The 25,645-nt window shown below is 33.2% G+C and overlaps 2 protein-coding genes and 1 pseudogene across 2 annotated transcripts; 2 read left to right on the forward strand and 1 right to left on the reverse strand.

Annotated features, from left to right (window-relative positions):
- The first annotated feature begins 5,410 nt into the window (after window positions 1-5,410).
- Window positions 5,411-6,414, forward strand: LOC131636960 (uncharacterized). The gene has a single exon (XM_058907533.1). The coding sequence runs from the start codon at window positions 5,658-5,660 to the stop codon at window positions 6,294-6,296; it is 639 nt and encodes a 212-aa protein (XP_058763516.1). The 5' UTR covers window positions 5,411-5,657; the 3' UTR covers window positions 6,297-6,414.
- A 2,071-nt stretch (window positions 6,415-8,485) lies between these two features.
- LOC131636961 (cytochrome P450 82A4-like) lies at window positions 8,486-17,850 on the forward strand (annotated as a pseudogene).
- A 3,903-nt stretch (window positions 17,851-21,753) lies between these two features.
- Window positions 21,754-24,826, reverse strand: LOC131636962 (protein CLMP1-like). Its single transcript, XM_058907535.1, has 2 exons — window positions 24,622-24,826; window positions 21,754-24,539 (listed from the first exon to the last, which is right to left on the reverse strand). Exon 2 carries the CDS (start codon window positions 24,489-24,491, stop codon window positions 22,170-22,172), a length of 2,322 nt encoding a protein of 773 aa, XP_058763518.1. The 5' UTR covers window positions 24,492-24,539; window positions 24,622-24,826; the 3' UTR covers window positions 21,754-22,169.
- Between the last annotated feature and the right edge of the window lie 819 nt (window positions 24,827-25,645).

The following is a 25,645-nucleotide window of genomic DNA, read 5'->3' on the forward strand; positions in this document are numbered from 1 at the left end:
CAGATGTTATAACATCTGTCTTGACATTGTGAATTGTTAAGACATATGTTTTGACAACTGTTGTAAGTGCCAAAATATATATATATATATACATACACATATTCTCTATGCAACCATTTCATCTTCGATAAACATGCGTGGGAAAATATTACACCACCAATGATCGTGATCTCGCACTGAACTCTTCGAAACGCTTAATAAAAAGGTATAAATACTGACAGTCCTAGAACCACGTGTTACAACCCTCTACTAAGGTGTTATGAGTTACAAGGAAGACTTTCAATGCACATGTTTCCAATGCTATTGGCCTCACAATTATCTCAATCTCTTCGAATAAGGACCGAACTTAAAGCACACGTGAAAAAACCCTCAGTCCAACAATGAGGCCCGAGGATTTCTGGGGCAATAGTTCTAGGCCGCTTATAAGAATCACATGTCAAGGCCTAAAAGTAAGCGCTATGAAGAAAAAGAACAAAGAAACATGTACGAATTCACTAAATATTGGAGCATACAGTTCCAACCTGCTGTCAACTTTCCACCATCATATCTAATCAGACGATGATATGCACGAAACGACAGATAAAGCGCAAGAATTTTTAACTGGTCTCTTTTTATAAAGTCTTTCACATGTCGAGACTCTATTATTATACTCATTCTCACACTCATCTTACTTCTCATTCATTCTCTAACTTAGACGTTTGAGTGACAATTTTTCAGATGTGCTCTACTCCCCATACTGAAAGTACAGTCCATCGCATTCGAGTCCTACTTCACTTTATTATTAACTTTTTATTTATTGACTTAAATACACTTTTGGTCCCCCTATTTTGATATTTTTTTAATTTTTAGTCTCTCTATTTTAAAATCCAGCTTTTTGGTCCCTAAACTTTACATATGTTTTGGATTTTGTTGACCTCCCCTCCAATTTTGCAAATGTGGCAGTAATGAGTAGGATTAAAAAATAATTTTTAATAAGCAGGTAACGATGACTAGGATAATTTATTAATTAGTTTATTTAATTAATTTTTACATAATCAATTAATTATCTGAAATCAAAAGTCAATTATTTAGAAATTAATTAATTTAAATTTTAAACTAAAATTTATGTACCTTAGGCCCAAGTCACTTCAACATATTTAAAATCCCTAAGCATATAACTTGTGGGGAGTTGTCAACTATATAAACACTGATACTTTTTCTTGTGAAATCGATATGGGACTTAAGTCTAGAAGTCAAATATTACTACAATGGAGCTGACTCATATGCTTACAATTACACTGACCCTAAATTTTAAGTTTATCCACTACACTTCACTGTTAAATTACTACTTCACAAGCATGTAACCAGGTACTATATTACAAGATCGAGGGAAAAGCTCTATGTTAATTTACTGTTTGTCGTTGTTTTCTCGTGTTTTTGTTATTGCATAATTACCATGAAAGGAATAACGAGCTTTGTGTTAATGAGTTTAGCTTTCGTTAACATATACTTTTGGCATGAAGAACTCAAAATTCCTTTAATTTGTATCAAAGATGAGCCGCAGTGAGTTAATTATCAATGACAATCAGGTTAAAGAGACTGCATTACCTGGACTTCAAAGGGACAGGGAATGTTTGAAGGATGCTTCACCGCTTTCCGCCCCCCCCCCCCCCCCAAATTTACTCCTCGTCCCCGATCTCCGCCACGGGGAAATATTTTTCCTATCCCCATCCCCACAGAGATCAAATCTTAAGAAAAATTATATACTTTTCGATCAAAACTATGACACTAGTATTTCGTTATTTTTTTTTCCTTTTAAAAAACACATATATTTGACATCATTCTTTTTTTAAAAATAAAAATACATCTTGCATCAATAAAAAAAAAAGCAAAAGCAGTTATTGTTGCTAATATTTTGTTTGTAAAAAAATATTAGCAAAACTTGTTGCTATCATGCTTCCGCTAATTTACTACCATAGTACTCCCGTCGTCCAGCACAAGTAGTTGATTATGTGTGAGTGTGACAAATCCATAACTACTAATTTATTAATTGATTGAAAAACATGTTATTAATGGAGGTAAAGTGAATTTAAAGAGTAATTAGCATAAATACAATGAACAAAAGAGAGTGGTTGTGGTGATGATGAAAATAGAGGAGATGATGAATGAGGAGACAAAGATAATTGAGAAAAAAAAGAAGGATATGGTGTGTCATTCTATGTATTGAATTCACTTTTTTAGGGTTGGATATTTGGATAGTAAAACAATACATTATAAAATAAAACATAAAAATTAAAAGATCCACTAATGACTCTTCATTTTCTAATACATTAATATTTTTTATGTAAAATTATATAATTATATATCTTATAAATTATAAAATTTAAATAATATGGTCGGAGTCGGGGAATCCACGGAGCCGGGGGTTCTTTCTCTATCTCCGCTCTAAAGTGTCATCGAAGGAACTTTTCCCTCTATCCCCGTCTCCGTGGAGAAAAAATTCCCAACTTCAATGCTCTGAAAAGATAATTCCCATAGAGATCTCCATTATCAAATACAAATTGACATTTATAATTCTATCACTTTTCTATCCATTGGGTAATCTTTTGAAAAAAGTACTGAATGTTTTATATCTAGATTTCCATTAAAATTTATCAAAGTTTTAAGAGTTGAGTCTTAGCGCAACAATAAGATTAACTAACAGACGAATCCTTTTTCTCTAATTTTGGACTCTGGTTTGTGAATTGAAGGCTTTTCCTGAAGTTAGATCTGAACATGGGTGAATGATTTTGTAACCAAAAGACAACAAAATGGAGCAGTTGATGACCAATGGATTGATGAACTATAAAATTTATGTGTTAATTACTGGGAGATGCAACTACAGTAGAAACTCTTTAAATTAATAATGTCAGGACTGGAGAAATTTATTAATTTAGAGAGTTATTAATTTATCGATAAATTAATAATTATTAATTTAAAGAGTTTTTAAGTAATTATACTGTACACACCAAACAAAAAGGAAAATTAGTTTATGCCTCTTAGAATTACGTTGCAGCGAACCTTGAGACTCAACGTAAATTAGTAACTACTGTGTTTATATGCATTGGAAATCAATAATGACTTTTGAACTTTAAAGGAAAACAGACAACTATTGAATCATATTTCAATAGAGTGTAATATTATTTTTTTCAGTTTCTATGAATTATTAATTTATGATTTTCTTGGGACCGAAAATTATAAAGGGATCTCCCGAAAAGTTATTATCTTATTATTTTATCGAGTTTATCAATTTTTTACATTGGCCCAAGTCGGGACCGGACAAATTTATTATTTTAGAGAATTTATTAATTTACCGAATATTAATTTAAAGAGTTTCTACTGTAGAACTTCTAGACTTACGTCCCACAACAATTTCAAAAGAGATAGTATTAGTATTTATATAATTCACGATTATCCCACATCTTGTATTCGGATTTGTAATATGTTGAAGTAACTTGGCCTAAGGCCCAAAAAATTTAGTTTAAAACTTCTAATAAAAAACTATTTTTTATTTTAATTTAGATAATTAATGAATTATATAAAAAATGATTAATTAATTAAGTAATAAATTACATAATAAAAATACGCATGTAAAATTCTATAAAGCAATTCAAAAATACATTTTAAGCCTTCTTTATTCTTAAACGAAACAAAAAATAATAATATATCTGATTTATTATATAATTTAGACAAGTTAACTATTCATTATATGTAAAAAATTAAAATATCTATTTATAAATATTTTTGGAGAGATTAGTTCTTTACTTGAGAATTCATCTTAAACAAAAAAATAAATAACATCCACCTACTCTCCTCTTAAAGAAAACTTAGCCAGATTTTTTTCTCCATTATTACTAAAAGAATTTTCGAGTTTATCATACACAGGGCCGGTCCTTTGAATTTAGGTGCCTTGGGCGAATTATATGAATGGTGCCCCTATAATTTTTTTAACAATAAATACATAAGGATAAAAGAAATAATTGGATAAAAAAATATATTTTCATTTGACATTGTGCAAAAAGAATGCAAGTATGGATCTTTAAATCAATGTTTATACTACATCAAAACATAAACCACTATAAAGAGATTTCTTCTTCTTCTTTAAATGTCATCCTCTTAATATTTTTTTTTTTGCAAAATCATTAATAATGTGTTCATAATCAAGGTTCTTCAAACAATTATTTTCAATTGAAATCAACACAAGACTATTTAATCTATCTTGTGACATAGTAGATCTCAAATAAGATTTTAATAACTTTAATTTAGAAAAATCTTTCTCATCATATGCAACACTGATAGGAATGGTCAATATTATTCTATATGTTATGCATGCATTAGGAAAACAATTAAAAGTCTTTAAAGAACTCAATATCTTATAGCCTGATTTTGATCTTCTCTAATAACTTTCAATTATTCAAACAAAATTTCACCATCAAGATCAAGAGAATTGTCATGTTTTAAACAAGTTTCAAGATGTTTACAACATGCTTTCAAGTCCCTATCAGATAATGATCTAAGCCTTTCAATACTAAATAAGAATCCAAAAATATTTTCATATGTGCTATACTGCTCAAATCTTCTATCAAGTGAGCCAATTGTTTGATCTACAATATATAAGAAATAGTGATTTCGAAAAGACTCTTTAGCAGACTCAAGAAATAGTGTTTCATCATAGTATTGTTTTCTACGAATTTAACGTTTTTGAATAAACACAAATTCAATCTCCATTTCATTCTCAATCTTTTGAACACTGGCCTTAGCATTTACAAATCCAGTTTCTCTACATTCTTTTATTAGTATTGACTTTGTAGTGCCCCTATATATTTGTTAGCCGTTATTTTTCAAAAAAATAAATTTTAGCAAATATTTTTATAATAAAAAATTCTCTTTTAATATATATAAGGATACAAAGATTTTGGTGCCCCTAAAATTATGGGGCCCTGGGCTCCCGCCTCGCGAGCCCGTGCTCAGGGCCACCCTGATCATACATAGTCTATTTTTTCTTCATTATTACTAGAAATTACAACTTTTAACATCCACCTACTCTCCTCTTATAGAAAACTTAGCCAGATTTTTTTCTCCATTATTACTAAAAAAAACTTGTGGATTTATCATACATAGTCGATTTTTTCTTCATTATTTACTAAAAATTACAAATTTATTGACCAATCACCAAGGTTCAAAAGCGAAATAATGAAAAAGTAATTAATGAAAGAAGGGGTCCAAATACAAATATAGTAAAGTGGTCAACACCTTATAGTGTCTGTTTATGTAACGCATTTTTCGTCATAACCTGAATTCAGGAAGTTTGGCTGTATAACTCTCACAACAAATAGCCTCAAATTCATTAAATAAACACAACCGTTTCCTCTCTCTCTCTCTCTCTCTCTCTCTCTCTCTCTCTCTCTCTCTCTCTCTCTCTCTCTCTCAAATTTCACTTCTCTTCCATCCTTTGAGTTTTATCTTTTATCTTATCTCTCTCACACTAACTTCCAACAAACTTTCCAATTTCATATAAAGAGTCTCCAAATGAAACTATTTTAAAGCATTCATTTCTTTGGAAGTGTACCGTACAGCGCATCTCACCGGATCTCGCCCCATTTTTAATTTTTTTTGCAGTTTCTATCTAGCGAGTCAGTATGAGTCAACTCGGTTTCATATTACACGAATCGCTCCGTCCTCAAAGAGAACCAAGAACGTTACTCGGTTTATTAACAGAACAAATGGACGGTGCAGATTCATCAACAACGAGAAGACGTAGTCTGAAAGAACGGTTCAGATTCACCGGTATCGGTGGTTGCTGTGGCGCCACCTGGGTTTTCCGTCCAATTATCCGACACGAACATCACCACAACCAACAACAACAACAACGGCAAGAGGAAGCAAGAGAAGGAGAAGCTAATGTGGAGCAACAAGAAGCACAGGTTCAAGATCCGGATCCGTCTAGTTCTTCTGGGATGAATCTTGCGGCGGCATTGGCGGCGGAGCGACAGATGAGGGGAACGGAGGAAACTAGCGGCGGAGAAAGAGCGACGCCGTGGAGAGTTTCGTTGATGAAACTGTTGGAGGAAACGGAAGTGGAAAGTGAGAGTACGACGACGACGGTTATGGAGGGGAGTGATTCGGTGTGCTGCGTGTGCATGGGAAGGAAGAAAGGTGCAGCGTTCATACCGTGTGGACACACTTTTTGTAGAGTGTGTTCAAGGGAACTGTGGTTGAATCGAGGGAACTGTCCCCTTTGTAATCGTTCTATTCTCGAGATTCTCGATATTTTCTGAAACTCATTATTACTACCCATTTTCCTCATTATTTTCCTCATTCTCTATTTTTTTTTTTAAGATAAAAAGTTCTCATGATATTTCATTTAAGGTAATAATAGTCCATGATTGTTTTCATTCTGAAAATTTACTATATTTTGAAATTTGTGATTTGTGATTAGAATTAGTTTATACGATTGTGGCAGATTTGCATATACTTTCGATTGGAGAGGTGTGAGTTTAGATTCGAACTCGTGATATCGAACATTCAACTACATGTACAAAATTCACCACATTTCATTTATTCACGGGGTTCAAATATGTGACATCTCACTTATTTATCTTTAAGTGGTAGAATTTTAACAGCTAAATTACTTAAAAAATAATTATCATTTATAATAATACATTTGATCACACCTTTGAATATTAGTTATAAATTAGATTTTCTGCACTCAAAATTCTATATATTCACGTATTCAAGTGTATTTGACCGATATCTATGATTGAAAATTTATAATTATGAAGAAAAAAATCAAGTCTATTTTTTAACCGTGCGATCGAGATCAAATGCCCAATATTATTTTAACTAGGTGAGAAAATTTTGACCGTAAGGTATTCAATTTCTTACAAATGAATTGCTAGATGCTTTCAAATATATGAGGCGCGGTTGCCTTTAATGAGGTCATGGGATAATTTTGAAAAAGGCTTTGTACTTGTGATTGAGTTTATGATGATGAATACTGAATAGTGTGTTTATAAATCTTAAGTTAAAGTGTGAAATTGAAAACTTATTTTGGACTATGAAAAGTGCACAATGAATTGAAATATACAGTGATTCCAAACGTGTTGTAAGAGAAAATAAGAAAAAGAGAAACTATCATTTGCAAAGTTCAGTAATAATCTACACTGATTTGTTTAAAGTTCCATTGTTGCATTCTGACAACAATTCCTTTATGAGCTGTGCTCAATCGGACCAGTATTCCCAGCGGTTAGGGATTGAACGCATTCACGCATTCATGTAAATCTAACCGTTTGATTAAAATCATACGGTCTTCATTTTAGCAGAGTATTTTAAACTTATAAAATAAAAATAATACTACTTTCTCTAATCCATCTTATAAGATCAGACGGTTGATTGCGTGAAAACGTGACTGCAATGGATTAAAATTCATGCTCAATCACATAAAAATTAGAACCAAGAATATGAGACATAAAATTAAGCGGATTAAATATTATTAAAAATAATAAAATAGAGTTTTTTTTTTATAAAAAACAATGGTAAGATACATAATTTTCTTTTTGGAATTTGGTGTCCGAAGTTAGGATCGACTAATTTGAAAAATCAATTCCACTATAGAAGAAGGTTTCATTGAAGACATAGCAAAATTATGTTTGAATTATTCCAACCCAATACAAAAATTATTAGCACATGCGGAATTTGAATCTAAGAGCTTGAGAGAAGTACACCCTTAGGTCTCAAGTCTTTACCATCATAACTTTTCTAGTTGGCGAGGACTCGATAAGGACCTTAGTTGGGAATTAACTTTCTCGATCATTCTTCTTATATACGTCGATCATCCTCAATAGTATATCTTTGAAAATGAACCCACGGAGACCACCCTCTTGTTGTATTTTGACGTCATTCTTTGCTTGATTACAATCTCACTTATAACGACCCAATTTTAATTATTTTAGAGGAGGTCCAACTCTTTGTATTCTCCTTTGTTGCCTTCTCTTGGTAAAGGGTGCAATGTTATCCAACTTAGCTCTCATATCTCAATAGGGATCAAGATCTCAGTCGTAGGTGAGCCGATAGAGAGTTTCTCATGTGGACGGGTGTGGAATGGTTCTATACATCTAGTTCCCTTTGCATTATCTAGCCCATGTCTAAGTTCCTTCAATAAGACCCAATTTATAACATCACAAGTAAATTTATCTAAAATTTTAATTGAGATATAAATAGTCGATATCATATACTTTTAAAACTATAAAATAAAATTCATGTTTGATACATTGAAATGCAGTGTACCATAACAATGTGAACTTTGATACATCTGAAATTACATTGATATTTAAACAAGATAAAGTCTTAAACATAATTAACAAGACCAACGGGTAAATGAAAAAAAATGAAAGCTCTGAAGCTCCAATCATTCTGAAACCTTCTTACTCTTGTCCATGCGTATATCTGAAAATGAAAAATATGAGAAATGGGACCTACATGTCATAACAACCTTCTTACTACTTGTTTCATTGAGCTCCTTTCTAAATCCTTAATGGTTAGTAAAGTTTGGAAGAGATTTTCAAACAATTAATCGTCATAAAAATCATAAAAATCTTGATCATTCATATTTAATAGACGAATATATTTCTTAATAATAGTTGAACATACAATCAATATCTTGTTCATTTTAATTCTCAAGGACACTCTGAGGTGAGTTGTCTAGAGGCCTACTCATCAGGTTGATGTTAAATGTAGATCAACATATATATATATATATATATATATATATATATATTCTTATACTCACTTGATTAATTCATACATTTATAGGATTAACTCATACTTACTATAGAGACGCCTAGATTTGTAAGGTTATCAAACTATGAAAAATCAATTCTTTAATAAACAGGGTTGAGTAGAAATATATTGATTATTATGCTATATTTTCCAGTTACTAAGACTTGTGCCTCGATTACAAGGCATCCCGGGGTACTTACATTCGGCAAAACAAATAACACAAAATATATATTATAATTCTTTTCTAATTCTTAAACAAATAACACAAAATATATATTATAATTCTTTTCTAATTCTAAAAACTATTTGATTATCACTTAAATTATTTTCGTAATATATTTAATTAATAAAATGCTTATTCCCCATCCTTGATAATATTGATCTATATTAATTTCTACTGTACTCACAACAAAGAGTAATATTATTTCCTACAATTTCTAACATCTAATATTGACTTACTTCTTACCTGAAATATATACATTCAATAATGAAATTACTACTTGTATTCTTAAAATTGGCATACAAATACTGTAATATTCAGCACTGTAACTTCAACTTAAAGTATATACCGTAACCTCATTATAAATTCCCTTCATATAAAATTAGTACTCAAATTAAAGGGAACTTAATGTACTTTTCAAATTCTAAAATAGAATAAGTAACAGAGTTACCAAATTAAAGATATAGCTAGTTTTATGACATGTCTGCATACAAGTTTTGAAAATGATCATCATAATATTGAGTTTTAAACATTATAATTAAATGTCAAACAACCCCTAAACTAATACTTTGGGTATTTCTAACGAACTAACTTATTTTTCTGATTAATCATATAACTAATTGCAATAGTATTTTAGTCATGTAATCAAGTTATATACCACTTATTCCAAAGGCTTTACCCAAGTTTTCTTACGTTTAATCTTGGTCTTTAATATAAAATTCTAGAGAAAATTCAAATTAGTTTCAAACATACTATTGGATACCAAAGCAACAAGAAAAAACTTCAATTCTTCTACACTCATCGGGTGTCTCGACCAACAAGGAATGAAAGAGGAAGGCCATTTTATGGCCCAATTGCTCATAACCTTGGAAATAGATGGAAAATAACAAAGGAAATTGAAGAAGATGAAGTTCGTTCATTTATTTTTTTTAGCAATTGGCTAAAATTGAGGAAAAGGAAGGAACTTAAAGAAAATCTCCTTTTTTATTTCTATTGAAAGGTTTATGACGATTAATTCATGATTTGTAGTGGATTGGATGAAATGAATTTTAGGTTTAAAGTTTGAATGAAGAAGGTGGATAAGGAAGGAGGGTTGAAGTTTGGAGTTTGTACAGAGAGAGAGACAGAGAGAGGCGGTTTTTGCTTAAATATTTGTTTGTATTTTCCTTCACCACTTATTTATAACCACACTTATGTCATTTCCTACAAAATATCAAAATTTAATTAATAGCATTATTATTAACCAAAATATGGGTGTTACACTGTTTACAAACTCTTCTTGTCCATTGATATAGGGGAGTTCAATTGGTGGTTCTATGTGTTGTACATATGTTAGTAGTTTTGATTATGACCAAAAAAAGGCAAAACTATCATAAACACCATCAAGGAAGAAAAGTGATTGAATTAAATCAAAAAGCGATAATATTCTAATGTTTGGCGCAAGAGAATCAAATGCTAAGAACAATATCAAATAAGTTGAAGTCTCTTGCAAGCTCGTCTGGGATCTTGTGCCATAGTTGTTTTTATTTATTTAGGACCAATAGTTTGTAATAAGAGTGAGTAGCTCTCATAGTACTGAACTAATGCGCGCGAACACACAAACACACATTGATCGTGAAGCTGAGCGTGATCAAATGTTCAACGTGTTGAACCAACAAATGCAAGACTTGCAGATGGAACTAAATACCCTAAATGCAAGTGAGGAAGACTTCAATAATCTATTATGCCTGCAGGATATTATGATACAAGACATGTGGTTTCATCTCCAAAACCATGATATGCGGCCTTGCCAGCCTAATCCTTGCCAGCATTTATGCCACCCCCCCTTTCAAGTTCTGCTTCTCCTTCTCGAACTTTTGTCAATACATTAAGGACAATATATAATTCAAGTGTGGGGAAGTAAATTTCACGCATTTCTTAGATTAGATTTACTTGCTTTTTAGTTTAATTTATTTGCTTTCTAGATTAGGATTACCATGCTTTCTAGTTTAGGAATTTTAATTTCTACTGTTAAGTAGTGTTATCGAGTCTTTGTATGTATTGTCGAGTCATTTATGTGTGTGTTTCTGCAAGGTTATTAATTCCTCTCAATTCTTGAACCGATCAAATTTTTTGAAAAATCTTAGGATTCATAAGACACTTTGAAAGTATATAGGTTATAAAGGAAGGGAGACTAAGTTAAGGACACTTGGGGAAATTTTGATAAAATCGGTATTGTCCAAACACTGAAAGCCTACTGAGTATGGATATCAATTTAAATATCGTTTTTATTTTGAGTAATCCAAGATTAGTTTAATTATCCAGTCTAGCATATTCTATCGTCACACATTAAGTAGGTTAGTCGATGAACATAAGCGAATAATCTAATGTGTAAAAGCTAATAAAAAGGGAATATTGCATCTACTAAGTTAGGTGACCTTCACCCATTCACTTAGAAAAATGCATTTTTTAGCAAAAATTGCAAATTTAGAAAGATGATGAATAAAAAAGCTAATAGGCTTTTCTACCATGTGTGTGACTTTTTTTTATAGAAACTTAAGTGCCTTAATGTGATTGTATCGAATGAAATATGATGAAAGAAATAGGAAAGTTAGACTATGATACAACTACATAATTTGGATTGGTATGCATGGGAGGGAGATTTTTGTCTGCAAAATGCAGTTTGTTTTGTTACAATATCCTTGGTGTTAACATTAGTACCTATCAAATTAACTCTATCCGATCCAAATTTTTGAACACATATGATTATTTATGATGCTATGTTTTCTTAAGCCCTTTTTTAGGCTATGTTGCTACATTTTACATGTTTTTAAGCACAAGCCACGATTTAAGTGTGGGAAAGTTTGATAACACGTAAAATGCAATACTTTATTAGCTCGATTAACACATGTTAAAGTATCAATTTATATATTTTTATAGTGTTATGTTGGTATTGTGTGTTTATTTTAGGTATCAGTCAATTAGAGGTCTATGTGCGTTAAAATGATGAAAAACGACACAAATGAGAAGAAAATACATGTTGTCTGCTGTCAAGACGGTCATCGTACCCTAGGGAAGGTCAAATCGTCAACATTTGGTCAACAAAACAAGGAAGACACATCAGAGCACACTGGCGTGAAGACGGTCAGCCTAGCTGACGCCCTTCAGGACCCATGATCATGAGCCTACGTGAATAAGTCCTGACGGGAAGACCGTCAGCCGCTGCTAACACATGTCACGACGTCGTTGCCCAGATTTTTTCCCAAAGCTTTAGAAATAATTTTTTTTAACCTCCGCCAATTTCTCCACTACTTTAGCACATTTTGTATAACTACCAGTACGAATTTCAGCCTATAAAAAGGACTTTGGAACATAAACTTTGGCATCCAAGATTTATAAGAGTAAAAAGTCACTTGTAAAAGCATTTACTTCTTGCATTGAGGTGTTCTTGAAACCATAGTTTTAGGTGTTTGGAGTATTATTTTTTGCAAATTGTTCATAGTGTCTTTTGTTATTGTTGTTGCAAAATTATTGTTAACGTTAATTTTATTACTTATGCTTACTTATCTGTACTGGAATTAAAGTCTCCGATCAGAGAATTTTATTTTTATTCAAGTCTTATTTACTATTTCAGGTTCCAATTTCTTCTATTTTACCGTATCATGTTTATTGTTATTAACGAAATATGTTTTGTTTTTACCGTTTTAAACATGAGTGAGTAATTCTGTCGAGTTTGGAATGTGAGAACCGCCATACTAATGATGTCCATATAAATTGCACGTATTATATTAATAACGAGTAATTTCTTGGGTCTGAAAATTCTGATTTTAAAACCGCAATTTGCTACGAAAGTGGGTAGTGCCTCTAACTTAATTTTCTCCTTGCAATCAAATAAATCTATTGTTATAATAAATTGGAAATTTGTATGAGTATTGATGAATGATAAAAATCACATTTCGGCCTCCATTTATTTAATTAAGTTCAAAACCTTCACTTTTAGTCTACGCGCAACTCAAACTCTTAGCGCGCCGCTTTAGATAAACACCATGGTAATAGAGAACGATACTTATTAGTTGGTCTCTGTGGGATTCAACATCTTTTATAATAAAACCGACAAAGTCATGCACTTACGGAAACACCACTTCTGTCAATTAGAGATGGATTTCCCTCCATGTTTTTTTTGACATTATGGTTCACTTAATTGTTCATTTATTCAAGGAGATTAGATTTTGTGGCTCAGTTTATTTAAGGTGGTTGTATCCATTAGAGAAATACCTGGAGATCTTTAAAGGATATACAAAGAATCATCATTGAAATTTACATCATAAAATATTCTATCGAGTTTTGTTAAAACTATTTGTCAAAAGAGACTCTATAGGAATTCTGATGTCTCGTCATGATGGAAGATATGAAGGTAAAGATACTCAAGGTTTAAGTTTTAAGACATTGGCTCAAGATTTAGTTATTTAAGAACATTTGTATATAATAAATAACATTGATGAAGTTAAACTTTACTTATCCGCTCATTTATCAAGGAGAAATTCCCCCAAATGAGTGAAAAATAGATGCTAATAAAGCATAAATTGGTTTAATAAAAGGGTTTTAAATATAGGCGTCCATTCGAGACAATCAAATGTATTTCATATGTGCCTAAGTTTAATGTAATATAATTTGGAGTGCACATGAAATTAGTAAGTTTTCATTCTATACAAAATCAAAGGATGATTGTTGTAACATGCAAAATAGTAAGGTTATGGTTTAGGCTAAATCCATGTACTTCTCTAGTTCCAAAGATAAGAATCTTGTACTAGCATCTACACTGTACTTTGGGGTCATTAAAGATATTGGAGAGATTTATTATGTTATATTTAAAGTGCTTTATTTAAATGCGATTGGATTGACAGTAACACTGGTGTACAAACCGGTGAACTAGGATTCACACGGGTTGACCTTCGCAAGGCAGCTTATATGAACGGATCATTCATCATGGCATCCCAAGAAAAACACTTTTTTATGACACTGATCCTTCTAACAAAATATGGTCAACCGTGATACAAGGAAAACATATTCCTGATAGTGATGAAAAACAAGATTTAACTTTTGATATTTTTTAGACCCTTTCTTTTGCAACACAAGTGTGTATCTTATATGAAGAAAGTTAGATTATGTGCCTTTTATTCGTTATCATCATGAAAAATGGATATGAAAAAACGAGCAAGTAAGTATATTATATGACGTAGTAATATATTTATAATATGAAAAAAATATTATTTTTGCTATTGAATATTTTTTACTAATATTTCTTTTTAACATGTAGAGCTTTTGATGGATATCATGTGTTGCATGATTTTAGAAGTAAAAGTTCAAGATATATTACCCCTATGTTAAATGCTAAAAAGTTTTATTTGTGACATTCGTTTATTAAGATTAAATGATTAATGATTTTATTAATTTTGTTGTTGTTATTATTGTTGATTTCGTTGTCATCGTCGTCATCGCCATCGAAGTTGTTGTCATCATTGTTGTTGTCGTTGTCGTTGTTGTTGTATTCGTCGCCATCGGCATCGTCGTCTTTGTCGCTTTTACTATTGTCATCGCTATTTGTGTCATTATCGATGTCGGCGTCACCACCTTCGTAGTCGCCATCGTCGTTAAGGGATTGTTCTCCTCGTCTATGGCGGTACGCATCTTTGCCAGAGCGTCAACATCACCTCTACCGCTAGTACCTTCTGGCATATGGCATAGAGTTTTCCTTTTAACCATGGTCGAGAGTGGCTAGGTGTAGGAGTAGGGTGATGGTGGGGAAGAAGGTGTGACCCAAGTTAGTTTAACTAAGGCCCCACAATGGGTGTCATTGTACAAGTCTAAAAGTACAAGTGTGTGTGTGTGTGTGTGTTGTCCCTACAAAGGGCGTGGACACTCAGAGGCTTTAGTATATATTTAGTGGTGTGCTTAGAGGTTCTGCTCACGTATAGTGAGAAGCCCTATACGACGTTGTTTTGTGGTGGCTTAGATGATCTGCTCACGTGAGGTGAGAAGCTCAATTATTTAGTGGTGTGCTTATGTATAAGCGTATGTGGGGTGTGATTTGTATGGCTTAAGATTTGTCTCCTCTCCCTAGGGGAGAGGTATTTATTGAGTTCTTTTGGACTTAGGGTTCTCTTAGAAAGGGTCACCGTCCACCTAGTCAATTATGGACCATTGAATCCTTATATCTAAGGGGAGCGTGAGTCAGTTAATGATAATGACTTCACTTCGCCCAGAAAATGTCTTATCTCGCGTTTTCCACGAAGGGGCAATGAAAAAGCCTTGAGGCGAGACAATAGTTTCCTTGAAGCAACATGTTATCGTTACCTCTCCTAAGATGAGTTATATTCATCGGGTAAAAATTCTCTTCATTTCTCAAAAGAAATGGAGAATACCATTACTAATGTTTCATTGTATACAAATTAAATTTTATAAAATATATGTCACACATTTCAAAAACATATGCATTTCTACGTTAAAACTATAGTAATTGTGTTCTTCATTTCTTTTGAAAAATAAAAAGAATCTCAACTCATATTCATCGCTCTAGCCAGACCTTTTTACAATTATAACACTACGACTATATTTCCTACAACTATACTATTTCTTAGTTATATCATGACTATTCGCAGGCCATCACCCTATAAATCATAAACTCCATGTAAGAGGTAAGTGAAGCGACCTAACTTACGAAGACCCGTCACATACGGACAAGGAAAAAGGAAGAATACAGAGAGCCAACAATGATCAACACAAATTTGAAAAAAATTCTCATAAGAAAGTAACAACGTACGAAGTCTAACGCATGGACTACAAGCCAAGCTTTGGCTCCGTCACTTGAAGAAGATGATACGTTAATGTGAGGAATTTTCCATATAATCCATAACATAGTTAGTTACACATGCAAATGTCACACATGGGACAAGAAGTAGCTGCCATATATGACTTTAATTACTTATCGTATATAGTACTATAGTACTCTTTACAAGACAAATTGCTTCCATATTGTTGGGCAGAACAATATTTATTACATTGATTGGATTTGTTTATAACTACTACATTACAAAACTCTATTAATTTATTCACATCTCATTAATTTACACACCATATACAAAATGCTAGTGCCCATTACATTAGCTTTCTTTTCAATATTCTTCTTTTACTATCTTTCTTATAGATCTTCTAAAGTTTCTAATACCAACGAAGCTCCTATAGTTCAAGGGGCATGGCCAATAATTGGTCACCTCCCACTTTTGAGGGCTTCAAAAGGAATACCTCATAAAACCTTAGGTCATTTGGCAACCAAATATGGACCCTTATTTTCCATTAAGCTTGGTTCCAAACGTGCTTTGGTATTAAGTAATTGGGAAATGGCTAGAGAATGTTTCACCAAAATTGACTTGGCAGTTTCTAGTCGCCCTATGCTTGAATCAACTCAACATATGGCTTACAATGGAGCCATGTTTACTTTAGCACCCTATGGTCCTTTTTGGCGCCAAGCGCGTAAAATCACAACTTTAGAGATCCTCAGTCATCGTCGTTTGGAGCAACTTCAATATTTTCGTGTCATGGAAGTTCGACGTTCGATTAAAGATCTCTATAATGGTTGGTGTAGTACAGGAAACAAGTCTTCAAATTATTTGTTGGTGGAGATGAAGCATTGGTTTGGTCAATTAAGTTCTAACATTGTTCTTCCAACGTTGATTGGAAAACGATATTTTGGTGCTACAAGTGTGATAGACAAGGAAAAGGCACAAAAATGTATACAAACTTTGAATGAAATGTTGCATTTAGTTGGTGTATTCACAGTGGGAGATGCTATTCCCTTTTTAAAACCGTTTGATTTCGGTGGCCATGTTAAGGCCATGAAAAAAGCTTCTAAGGAGATGGACAAGATTTTACAAGAATTATTAGAGGAGCATCGCCGCAATAACAAGACTTTGAGTTTGAGTGAGAAGGATGATGTTTTTGATTCTGATCATCAAGATTTCATGAATGTGATGCTTTCATTGCTTGATGGAAAACAAGTTGAAGGATTTGATTCTGATACTACAATCAAAGGCACAATATTGGGACGTAATTCAGACCAAATATATTAATTATTCAATAAATTTAAAAACAATATTGTATTTATAACAGCGACTAAAATAGAGAAAACATGTTAACAATTGCGTATGAAATTTTCAATTTATTTGCAGGCATTGATTGCGGGAGGAGTTGACACAACTAGTGTAACTCTTACATGGGCAATATGTTTGTTACTGAAAAATCCTCATGTAATGAAAAAAGCAAAAGAAGAACTTAACATTCAAGTTGGAAAAGAGAGGTGTGTAGAAGTATCTGATATAGAAAATTTGGTGTACCTTCAAAGTATAGTTAAAGAAACACTAAGATTATATCCACCGGTTCCTCTCTCGGTGCCGCGCGAATTCTCAGAGGATTGCAATTTAGGTGGTTATGATGTCGAAAAAGGAACTCGACTTATATTGAATCTTTGGAAGATCCATACTGATCCTAAGATTTGGTTAGATCCATTAGAGTTTAAACCAGAACGGTTTCTTACCACTCATAAAGAAATTGATGTTAAGGGTCATAACTTTGAGTTATTACCATTTGGAAGTGGTAGAAGGGTTTGTCCTGGAATATCTTTTTGGGCCTTGAAATGGTGAGTTTAACCTTAGCTAGTTTTTTTGCATTCCTTTGAAATCTTTCCTTCGAGTGATTCTATTGATATGAGTGAAGCTTTTGGAGTAGCCAACACCAAAGCAACTCCTCTTGAGATTCTTATTAAGCCTTGTTTATCTGTTAGTTATTATGAAAATATGTGATTTTTGTATTAGCTTATAGTAATACTCTAAGTTTTGTTTATTTCCTTAAGTTTTTTATTATGAATTTTCAAACTATATATGTAATTCTCGTTGAGAAGATAAATGGTGATTAATTTAAATAAAAATAATAAATAGGGGCAGTCATTTATTGTGCTTATCTTTATCTAATTCTGACTGAGTATTTTCTTTATTCAATTTCACAATTTTATGTATTATTTGCAATTCATAACAAATTAACAATACAGTGGTTTGATTGACTCTAATAGTTGTAGATCTTGTAATAAGTATATGTTTTTTATTAGGTCTTTTATATTAGGGTTAAATTATTCATATAAAAGCTGTCTCATGAGCCGTGTTCTCCTTTATAATCTTTTTAAAATCTGTGGACAATAGTGTCGGTTTCAAGACGATGATGGAGTGTTAGAACAACGTCAGACATCACATCCATATTTAAGGATGCTAGGCTACAAAAGGTGCAGCTTCAAAAACTACTTCCATGTTTCTAAGTGTTAGGTTCCCCAACACTAGCACTGTGATGCTTTTCCAATCTCAAGTTTTTTTTTTACCAGTGTTTAGCACTTCAACCGAGTCAAGATGGTCTTTGTTGGATTCACACATTTTAAATTTAGAACATTTCTTTTTACACTCTTATATCTTTTTCAAGATCACGGGAAAAATGTCAAAAATATCTATTGTTTTCAGATATATATATATATCTCCAGACGTATTAAATTTTATTTTTTATTAAATTAAATTTGAAGATACAAATGCGGAGTCTTTTTAGAGTGTGTTTAGAGATATACTACCTCCGGTCCCATTTATAAGAGAAAATTTGCTTTTTAGATTCATTGAATAATTAATGTATGTAGACTATATCATGGACAAGATACATTGATTATTCAATGAATCTAAAAAGTCAACTTTCTCTTTGAACATGACCTAATTCCAAAAAATTAAAAAAACATAAACATGACAAAACCAAATTCCAGAAAACAAAAATAAAGTACTGCATAGAATTGTACAACACTAACTTTTAGAATATGTTTGCCATTTGATTTTTGAAGAGTTTTAGAATTGTACAACACTAACTTTTAGAATATGTTTGCCATTTGATTTTTGAAGAGTTTTAGAGGTGAGGGTTTTGAAGGATCATATGTATTTGATATTTTTAAAATAAAAACATAATATATAAGATCACATTAGTTTAAAAAGTTTTTTTTAAGAGGTTCATCACACATGTTTAGAAGGAAATATTGGTTTGTCAACATAAAACTTTCTATGAAGAACACGGTAAAATTTGCAAATGACAATACTCTAGCAGTTGAAAGTATTGGTGACGTTCTATTTATGGGGAAAGATGGCATAAAGTTAGTAATCTCCAATGTGTTGTACATACTAGGCATGAAGAGCAATTTGTTCAGGTCGAAGTGTTCAGAAGACATCATGACGAAGGGTGTGCAGGTCAAAGTGTTCAGAAGACCAAGAGTTGTGATGAATGTAGATAGCTTAGACACAATGAATCAGGTGGTGTGTTAAATTGTAATTCCTTGTGTCAAGGCAACATGTTGCTCGACGGAACAAGGATGTGTCGAAACAAGTAGTGTGTCGAGTTGTGTTAGTCGTCGAAGTGTTGAAGCAGTAAGCTTCACACAATATTACGACTTGGATCTAAAATAGGTATTTTGGACTTTTATGTTTTGGACTTTAACTTAGGGAGAAAGCACCTTAAAACTATAAATAGAGGGAGTAACCCCTATTTTGCATAATACTTGCATTCACAGAATTTTGTAATTGCAAAGTGAATATGATTTTCCATAATTTGTGGGTAGAGAGAAACTCTGTAGAAAATTATCATCTTCTTCTCTTTAATTTTTCGTAAACCCTAATTCTTTAATTACCAAATTTTCTTTCTTGTTTCCTTCATTGTCATTGTGTAGCGATAAGGAATTACTCAAAGGTTTGAGTTTTTTTTCTTTTGATAAGATGGAGGGCCGCCCGAAAGAGAAAACAAACTACTGGGGATCAACAAAAAAAACTACTAATGCCTAATGAGTCTGCCGCCATAAGGGGCCAAATGAAGTCAGGGGCTTCCTGATGCACCGTATCATTCTTGTCGATACTGCCACGCTTAGCGAGCGCATCCGCACACATATTGGTGGTTCGACTCGCATACGAAGTAACAACGATCTCATGCAAAGCTATAAGCTCCATAATCTGATGCAGAATGGGAACACACTCTTTATTACAAGCCTCCCCTTTCTCTATAGCATTAACCAGTAACTTAGAATCAACATTTAACTCCACCCTCCTAACATCCAGCGAAAGTGTGAGCTATAAACCTTCGTAAACTCCCCAAAACTCAGCAAGAAGAGCACTACATCTCCCTAAATGTTTGGAATAGCTTCCCTTCCAATCTCCATTGAAATCTCTAATAATTCCTCCACATCCAGCCTCTCTACCTTTAATTCTAACACTTATATAACTTATTTTTTAAGTTTATTTTTATGACAAATAATAAAATAATTTTCAAATCATTTTATATATGTTATAAGCTGTTTTAATGAGATATCTTAGAAAACTCATAAAAATAAGGTGTAAAAAAATGTATTAAGTAATTTTGATAAAATCTCTCAAACAATCTCACAAAATTTATTACGTTAAGAGATAATTTCAAATAAATCAATCCAAAAAAACTCATTAAGAGATCATTTCAAATAAATCAAACCAAAGAAACTCATTTTCGATAGAGATAATGAGAGAAGAGAAATAGAGAGATAACTTCAAATAAGTCAATCTCAATAAAACAAATAATCCAAACTCAAAAAACACATTTTTGATAGAGAGGATAAGAGAAGAGAAATAAAGAAGAATATAGAGGGATGAGAGAGGTCATGAAAAAAATGAGTAAGAGTATTCTTTTGATCCCTATAAAATATTAAATTTTGTTTTTGTCCTTATAAAATATCAAATTTTATTTTTAGTCCCGTATATTTTTATATGATTATTTTACAATATGTTTAGAACATTTTAAAATGTTCCTTATGCATATATGAAAAAATTATTCAAAAATTTAAACAGTTAATTGTATGCATAAAAATTTTGTATGGATTAAAATATGTCTTTTTTTTAATAAAGATTAAAAATAAAATTTAAGATATTTATAAGGAAAAATATATATTTACCCCTAAAAACAAATAAATTGTATGTCATATATTTGAACAAGCACTTTGGATCATCTCTTCATTTTTCTCTCCTCTCTCCATCCTCCCTCTATCTCTTAATTTTATTCTCTCTCTTAATTATATTTTGTTTTTTAATGCTGAATATCTCTTAATTTTATTCTCTTTATTCTCTCTTGATTATATTTTGTTTTTTAATGCTGAATGAGAGTAAAATTAAGAGAGATAGAAAGGTTGGAGAGGGAATCAAAGAAAAATGCAACAGATGATCCAAGTCCTTGAACTAGTGCCCCATGCAATCAGGACCAACTGAGTATAATATTTGATAATCAATAATATTATTTAATAACTTATTAAATAAATCAAATCTTGTAGTAACTACTTTTTTATGGGTAATTAAGAATTCTTCATTTTAAAATCAAACAACTGTGCTACGCAATCTAATGAATAAATGGGTTGAAACGTGGAAGCCACTCATACTGAGCTATCTAAGTCCATTTCACCACACAACAATAATCAATCACATAGACAAGAAACTTGTCCTGTGTCCTCAACGATAGAAACCATTCATCAGTGCAGAGGATCCATATATTTTTCTTTACTTTGGATTTGGAGTATAACTGTTTTTCCAATTTTTAACAGACCCTTCAAACACAAACACTATCGATTGTCTATGAAAGAAACACACTCAACAAACTCATAACCTAACCATATAAAACTAGGGTTATAACTTATAAAATAAAATCGGCAATACATGCAGCATACTGCTAAAGACCAACAAAGCAAATGTCAAGAGTTTAACAGGTATACAATCCAATAAATTGCAACAGTACAAAGCACAAAACAGGGGACAAAAATGACTGAGCAACAAAAATTGATCATCAGAAATTCATACCTGCCTAAATAATGTTAAAAAACAATCTCCCCTTCATCAGATTCTCAAGAACTTCAGAGAAAAAGAAAAGAAAAATAGGGCAGAGCTATCTAGTTGAATTACCCTAAATTTTCAATTTCAATTTCCAAATAATTCAGACATTACTTTTGAGCTCTTGATGCCAAGGATATTCTTTGTCCATAATCTTCATTCAAGAAGTGACTGAACAAAAACGAATAAGATTTAATAGCCACACATAATTTATCTCATTCTTGACTTGCCTTATTGATCTCTAGTTCACCAGTCTTGTTGGCAAGTGTACTCTGAACTTTTTTATCATCGCCTTTTGTATCACCACCATTTGAAGAATGATTCTTTAGAACCATTGAAATATCTGCCTCAGAAGCTCCTGCAAGCTTAAACCTTTCTGTTGCAGCATCAAGGTTTTTCTTCCAACCATCCATTCCCAATTTGCATTCAACTTGGGATTTTTCGAAAAGCATATTGCCCCAAAAGAGGTGAATCTGTGATCTCATGACCACTGCTTGCTCGGCGGCTTCTTCTGCAGATATCTCACTCTGACCGCCAACACCAGAAGCCTCGCCCTCAGTAGTACTGCCATGTTTCTTCCTTCTTCTCAATAGTTCTTCTTTCTTGGTTGCATTTGGGTCTTTTAGGTCCTTTGCTCTCTGTTCCTCCAACTTCTCCCACATATCTGTTGCAGCTTTCATCTTCTCCTCCGCACTATTAAACAATTGAAGAGTTTCCGTTGGATCCCAGCTTGTTAAATCTATCTTCTTAGCAATTGCGAAAGACCAATGGAGTTTGGCCATTTCAAATTGTTGCTGGCCTAGAGCCAACAGCCCCTCGTAGAAATCTGGTTTGATCACGAGTGCTTCCTCGTATTTTTCTCTTGCCAAAGAATACTTATCCTTGACCCAGTCATAAGCCACTTGAAGTTGTTCTGCCACTACCTCTTTTCCAGCGGTTTCATCTAAGGGAATCCGCTTCCTAGCAGCGCACATGTGTACATTACCCCAATTGAAGAATGCCAATGCTGCCACCTCCTGGAACTTTGAAGCAGCCTTGTCGAATAAATCCTGAGCCTCCTCACTAGTTACTGTTTCTTCAAGTGCCTCTGAACAAAGCTCCATTCCAAGTTCATGCAAGTCAATATGAGCATCCGGGTCAATACCAACATGGGAGCGGAAAAGCTGAGCAAATTCAAACAACCAATCATCCATCTCCACTTCTTTGCATTCATTTTCTCCGGTGGCTCCTGGCTTTTCCTTGGAAGCATCCTTCTTTGCAGCTATCTTGTCAACCTCGGTATCAGGAACCTCGGTAACTTCTGTAACTTCAGGGACAGATTCACCAAGGGAAGAATGAGATCCATTCTCATCTCCCTTGGTCACTTCATTCTCAACAAGCTTTTCTTCCTCTTCTTCCAACAAAGCTGGCTCCTGTTCCGGTTTAACTTCAACAATATGAAGTCTCAGCACCGAAATGGAATCACTTATATCTAATTCCGGCTCTTTCAGCAAATGGCTATCAACAAAAGACTCTGCTAATCTGAGTTCATCCGTAGACGTTATAGTAACCAAATCACCATCACAATCCTTGTACTTGATCAGAACTGAATTTGACGAAGGAAATCTTTTGCTTACCACATCTCTCAGTACTCTGAAACTGCATTTCACCGGCATCTGAGCAAGCCTAATGTCATGATCATAAACAAGCTTCAATGGTCTCCACCGAATCGCAACCTCCGACAGCTGCCCACGAATATCCTTCTGGTTCACATCTTTCGAGTTACGCTGCACTGCAGGACCATTACTTAAAGGCTTCAACACAACATTCTGCTGACGCTTAGTTGTCTCCGAGCCATTCTCAACCGGCAGTAAAACATTCTGAGACTTGTCAACCTTGTTATTAGGAGAAACAACAGCCCCAACTCCAGAATTCACCCCCTTCTTTGATCCAGGCCGTGCGGGCAAACACGGGCCCAACCCCGCAATAGGAGCACCACGAACAGCAGAAGCCCCAAGAGCAGCAGGAGAAGGCCGACTGTGAAGATCCTGCTGTGCTTCCTGCCGAGGCCCAAACGCCGCCCTCAACCTCTGAGCAATATCCAAAGCATCCTTATGATTAGGATCAGAAGCCAACAACAACTGCACATCCTGCACAGCCAATTCATACTTACCAACAGCCTCAAACGCCCGAGCCCTCCGAAGAAGAGCCCGAACAAACAACGGCTGAACCTGAAGAGCCAAAGTACACTCAGAAATCACAGATTCATAATCAATCGGTTTCATTTGCATCAAACATGCAGCCCTATTGCTATGAAAAACAGCTCTGTCAGGATGAATTTTGGGCGTGAGTTTAAGAGCATTCTCATAGTGTTCAAGAGCACCAGCATAATCCTTACTCTGAAACCTCCTATTCCCTTCCTCCTTCATTTCATGAGCCTTTTTCAAAAAAATTGATGAATCCAATTCAACACCACCATTCGGAGTTTGTGCAGAAACTGAATTATCAACAACAGCAGCAGCACCACCTTTCTTCTTTCTACCCCCTGATTTCCCCATACTTTTCTCCCTCTCTCAAATTTCACACACAAAATCTAAAACCTAAACCTAAATCAAAATTAATATTAAAAATTAACCTTTGTGTCGATGAAACCTAGGTAAGAGGAGGGTTTAAGGGAATTGTACTTACCGGTGAGAAGTTGAAAAAGGTGTGAGATGGAAGAATCTAGAAAAGCGAAGGGGATAAATGAAAATGGTGTTGGTGTTAGTTTAATAGTGGAGAGATATGAGTTGTGATAGTGGGTTTTGGGAACTGTCTTTGGAAGTGAAACCCTAGAAATTTGGGTCAGTTTCATATAGTTCTTAGATGTGGTGGATCCATTACACGTTTGTTGATTTTCAACCCTCTGATCTGAAGAGTTATCGAAACTTGGTGTTGATCTTATATATCAAGTAGCAACCATGATGCACGCGCACGATATGCTAAATGGACTCCGCTTTTTTAAAGGTTGAATTACATTTTTTTTTTCCTCCTGTTTTGGTATTTTCACGATTTTGGTTCCCTATTTTTTTTTAAACAGTTTTGATCTCCGATCCCAATTTTGAACTAACTATTCATGTACTGTTTATGAACAAAATTGGGATGGGATTAAAACTGTTTAAAAAGAAAATAAGGGACCAAAATCATAAAAATACTAAAACAGAGAGACTAAAACTGTAATTTAATACCAATCGTTAGTTGGCCCAGTGGTGATTGGCGCTGGACTTGGTAGGGAGAACCACGGTTCGATCCCCCGCAACTGCGATCGGGAGGGGGCTTGACCCACTTGATGCCAGAGCTGTTCCCCCGAACCGGACTAAACCGGTGGTTATAAACCAAAAAAAAAAAAACTGTAATTTAACCCTTTTTAAAATCACTTTGACATACTCTATATTTACGGTGTTTCATTTGCTAAAAAAAAATTAAACGGTTACAATTTTATTAATCCTCCATTAGATTCAAAAAAAACATTTAAGAAATAGAATAAAAATCAAGATCTAGAATAAAAATTGAAATTTTTATCACTTGATAAATTATGAAACAACTTTGGTTTTTTTTAAACACAGAAAAAGAGCTTTTAGTTTTTCAGTTCTTATTAATAAAAAAATTTTGTTTGATAATTATTATTTAACTTTTAATTTGTAGTTTATTTACTAGTTTTTAGTTTTTTTTT

Source organism: Vicia villosa, unplaced genomic scaffold (assembly GCF_029867415.1).
Source record: "Vicia villosa cultivar HV-30 ecotype Madison, WI unplaced genomic scaffold, Vvil1.0 ctg.001875F_1_1_3, whole genome shotgun sequence".
NCBI lineage: Eukaryota > Viridiplantae > Streptophyta > Magnoliopsida > Fabales > Fabaceae > Vicia > Vicia villosa.

Coding starts and splice junctions, on each gene's coding strand:
- LOC131636960 (XM_058907533.1), top strand. CDS start 5,658: ATGAGTCAACTCGGTTTCATATTACACGAATCGCTCCGTCCTCAAAGA.
- LOC131636962 (XM_058907535.1), bottom strand. CDS start 24,491: ATGGGGAAATCAGGGGGTAGAAAGAAGAAAGGTGGTGCTGCTGCTGTT.